We start from the raw sequence: 3717 nt of genomic DNA, 5'->3' as shown, positions 1-3717 counted from the left end.
TTTATATAGCCCAATATAACAAATGACACATTAGTCTCAGGGGGCTTTACAGCCTGTACAACATACGACACCCTCTGTCCTTAGACCAGGGGTGTCCAAACCTTTTTCACTGAGGGCCACATACAGAAAAATATATGAAGGGCTGGGCCACTCACTCGAGGTGAGGTATATTGCCTTAAAATCTATCAAATGTAGGTAGATTATGCTTGATAATTGAATATGCTCAAGGGGGGGGGGGGGGGCAGCCTCCATCACAGCTTTTTATTAATGAGGTTTCATTTAATGTGTTACAATAAGGGTTTGCCTCAGATTGCTTCTTAGTCAGGATGGTGATCCTCCTTCACAGCCCTGTATAAATGGGGGGGGGGGGGGGGGAGATATCTCAAGCTTGTTAAACACTCTAAACTGCACTTTGGACTGAAGGATGCTGCAGGTCAGGAGTAAGTTTGGTGTTTGAGATATGAAGGACATCACAGAGATGCTGTCGCTCATTTAAATTCTCAATCTGCTTTTGTTCTTCTTCTGCATTGATCATGTCGATTTCTTTCTCAATGATAGAAAAATCTTGGAAGCGCTGAATGAATTCTGTCATGAGAGACGTGATCACAGACACATATTTCCCCTTGTTATCAGAAAGGTTGCGCAGTAGGCTCTTGTTCAGTGTTGAGATGACCAGTAAGATCAACTAAAAATACCAGGTCTGCCAAACATGGAGGGTCACTCATCGCTCATGAAGAGGTCGGTCCTTCTTTTTCAAAAACAGGTCGGTTTCTGATCTCAGGGAATAAAACCACTGCAGCACGGAGCCGCGACTCAGCCAGCGCACATCAGAACTGTGGAGTACGTCCCCGTATTCAGCATCGACATCAGACAGGAAAGCTTTAAATTATCTGTGGTAAAGTCCTCGTGCTCGAATTATGTTGTGCCCTTTAGACTCGTAAGACCAAGCAGCTCTTCCGTAACGCAAAAGTTGTCGTCAACTCCCCGCAAAAACAGCTGTGCGGTGTCTGTCGCATCCGTGCTCTCATCACATGCAATCAGTAAACATCTAAAGCACAAGCTTTATCTGACACTTGATGTTTTAAGTTAGCTGACAAGTCAAAACTGTGTTTCTGTGTTAGAACTAAGAAGTGCAAAACATTCAAGTGCAAGTTTCTATCTGGGCCATATTCCATTATACTTTTAGAATTTGCTGCGGGCCAATTAAAAATGGATCACGGGCCGCAGTTGGCCCACGGGCCGTAGTTTGGACACCCCTGCCTTAGACCCTCGCACCGCACAGGGAAAATCTTCCTAAAAGAAGCCCAACATTAGCATTAGGAAACTCTTGGAAGCCTCAACAATAACTTTATGTTTTTTAATCACTTCAACAGATTTGATTGAAAGGATCATGAAGACGTCAGGCAGGATAAAAGTTTAGGGGAAGTCATGTTACTGTGGCTGAAAAGTAAAAATGTTGTCAAACTTGTTTATTGTCAGTCAGCCTGTTGAAATGTTCAGTCCTCGTTAGACTAGAATACAACACTCCTCTCCGTGTTTGTAGCATTTCATGAGCATTTTCATTTCTTATTTAATGAATAAACCGGAAAGATCAGCTTTTGTTTTTTAAACTTATTTTACCGTTTGTAGTAAATAAATGACAGAGCAGCATTTCCTGCTGTTGATAGTTCACCCTGTGACAGAGATACATGGAAACAAAAGAAGATGTTGATATTGTTGAACAGAGCTGAGACGCCAGGACAGGGTGTGAGATCTCTGCTGGAAAACACACGTCTGGAGTGAAGAGAAAGGACAGTAACTTGTTGAGTCTTGCTTTCAAAAGACAACAGGGACCGAGACAGATGGCTGAGAAAACCTCTCTTGTTGAAAGTTTCCTGAACTGCCACGTGTGTTCAGAGACTTTCAGAGATCCTGTGTCTCTGAGCTGCAACCACAGCTTCTGTTCCAGCTGCCTGCAGAACTTCTGGGAACAAAGTAAGAACAGAAACTGTCCCATTTGTAAAAGAAAGTCCTCAAAAGATAAATTACTTGTGGACTTTGCACTGAAGGAACTGGCTGACTGCTTTGCTGAGAGGCTGAAAGTTGGATCATCTGAGACGGAGAAAGGAGAGAAGAAGGTGGAGGTGTTGTGTAGTAAACATCCAGAAGAGCCTCGATTGTTTTGTAAGGATGAAGATAGAGTTCTGTGTCCTGTCTGTGAGTTTTCTCTCCACCAGAGTCACACGGTGGTTCCTGTAGAACAAGCAGTCAGTGAGCTGAAGGACCAGCTGACATGTGACTTAGAGTCTCTGCAGGACAAGAGGGACAAACACAAACAAGTGGAGGAAACATACAACAAAGTGATTCAAGAGCACCTGTTGTCCACAGAGACGCAGATCAGAGCAGAGTTCAACAAGCTCCACCAGTTCCTGAAAGAGGAAGAGGAGTCCAGACTGGCAGCTCTGAGGGAGGAAGAGGAGCAGAAGGGGAAGACTATCAGCAGAGAGATGAAGATGATTCAGGAGCAGATCTCCTCTCTGTCACACAGTATCTCTGCTGTTGAAGAAGACCTGCAGAAACACAAGGTGCCATTCCTCAGCAGTTATAAAGCCACTCAGACCAGAGCCAGAGTCCAGTGCTCACTGTCAGATCCACAGCTGCTCTCAGGAGCGCTGATAGATGTGGCCAAACACCTGGGCAACCTGACCTTCAGAGTCTGGGAGAAGATGAAGGAGAAGGTCCACTTCAGTCCTGTCCTTCTGGACTCAAACACTGCAAACTGCTGGCTCTATCTGTCTGATGATCTGACCAGTGTGAGATGTGGAGACACAAAGCAGCAGCTTCCTGATAATCCAGAGAGATGCACTGAGTATGCTGATGTTCTGGGCTCTGAGGGCTTCAGCTCAGGGAAACACAGCTGGGAGGTGGAGGTGGGAGATCATCCTAACTGGTTTGTAGGTTTGGTTAAAGAGTCAGTTGACAGGAAGGGAGAGAGACACGCTTCACAGAAAAGTGGAATCTGGTGTTTATCACATCGCAGTGGGAAATACACTAATGGTGCTGGTGAGACTGTCAGAGTGAAGAAGAATCTCCAGAGGATCAGAGTCCAGCTGGACTATGACAGGGGGGAGGTTTCCTTCTCCGACCCTGAAGACATGACTCACATCTGCACTCTCAGAGACACTTTCACTGAGAAACTCTTCCCATGGTTCGGTATTGGAGAAGCTGGTGAAGATAAAACTACTGATATCAAAATGTGTCCCACTGAGATTTCTCTGTGACGTTCAGGAATGTAAGTGTTCGTTAAGACTTCAGTCTGACTTCACTGTCTGTCTAGATCTCATTGTAATAATCAAGACAAACAACAGAAAATCCAGACAAATATGATGTTAATCCTCAAACTGCATTACATCATCTGCTCTTCAACCTTCCTGCAGGTTTACAGACGAGCCTGGTTAGCAGCATGTTGTGTTTAATCACCACAATGTAACATTTATTGTCTCCACTAAACCAAATACTTTGTGTTCACTTGTGATTCTTTAACTTTTGTCTTTCGTCAGTTTTAGTTTGTTACATTTCTGAATCTTCAGATGAGTTATTTTACATTTGCTCATGTTTTACTGTCAGAGTTTGACACTTTACACTCAGAGTCTCAGTGTATTCAAATGCATTGATTGTTTTTGTTCTTTTGTTTTTCAGCAGAATTGATTTGTTGTTATGAATTGTCTCCGTCTGAAA

The 3717-nt window shown here is 43.9% G+C and overlaps 1 protein-coding gene across 1 annotated transcript; it reads left to right on the top strand.

Moving 5' to 3' along the window:
* Positions 1–1246: 1246 nt before the first annotated feature.
* Positions 1247–3510, top strand: LOC115013667 (nuclear factor 7, brain-like). The gene has a single exon (XM_029440119.1). The coding sequence runs from the start codon at positions 1842–1844 to the stop codon at positions 3258–3260; it is 1419 nt and encodes a 472-aa protein (XP_029295979.1). The 5' UTR covers positions 1247–1841; the 3' UTR covers positions 3261–3510.
* The last annotated feature ends 207 nt before the right edge of the window (positions 3511–3717 follow it).

The sequence above is a fragment of the Cottoperca gobio genome, chromosome 9 (assembly GCF_900634415.1).
Source record: "Cottoperca gobio chromosome 9, fCotGob3.1, whole genome shotgun sequence".
Taxonomy (NCBI): Eukaryota; Metazoa; Chordata; class Actinopteri; order Perciformes; family Bovichtidae; genus Cottoperca; species Cottoperca gobio.
This window is presented reverse-complemented; position numbering and strand designations above follow the sequence as displayed.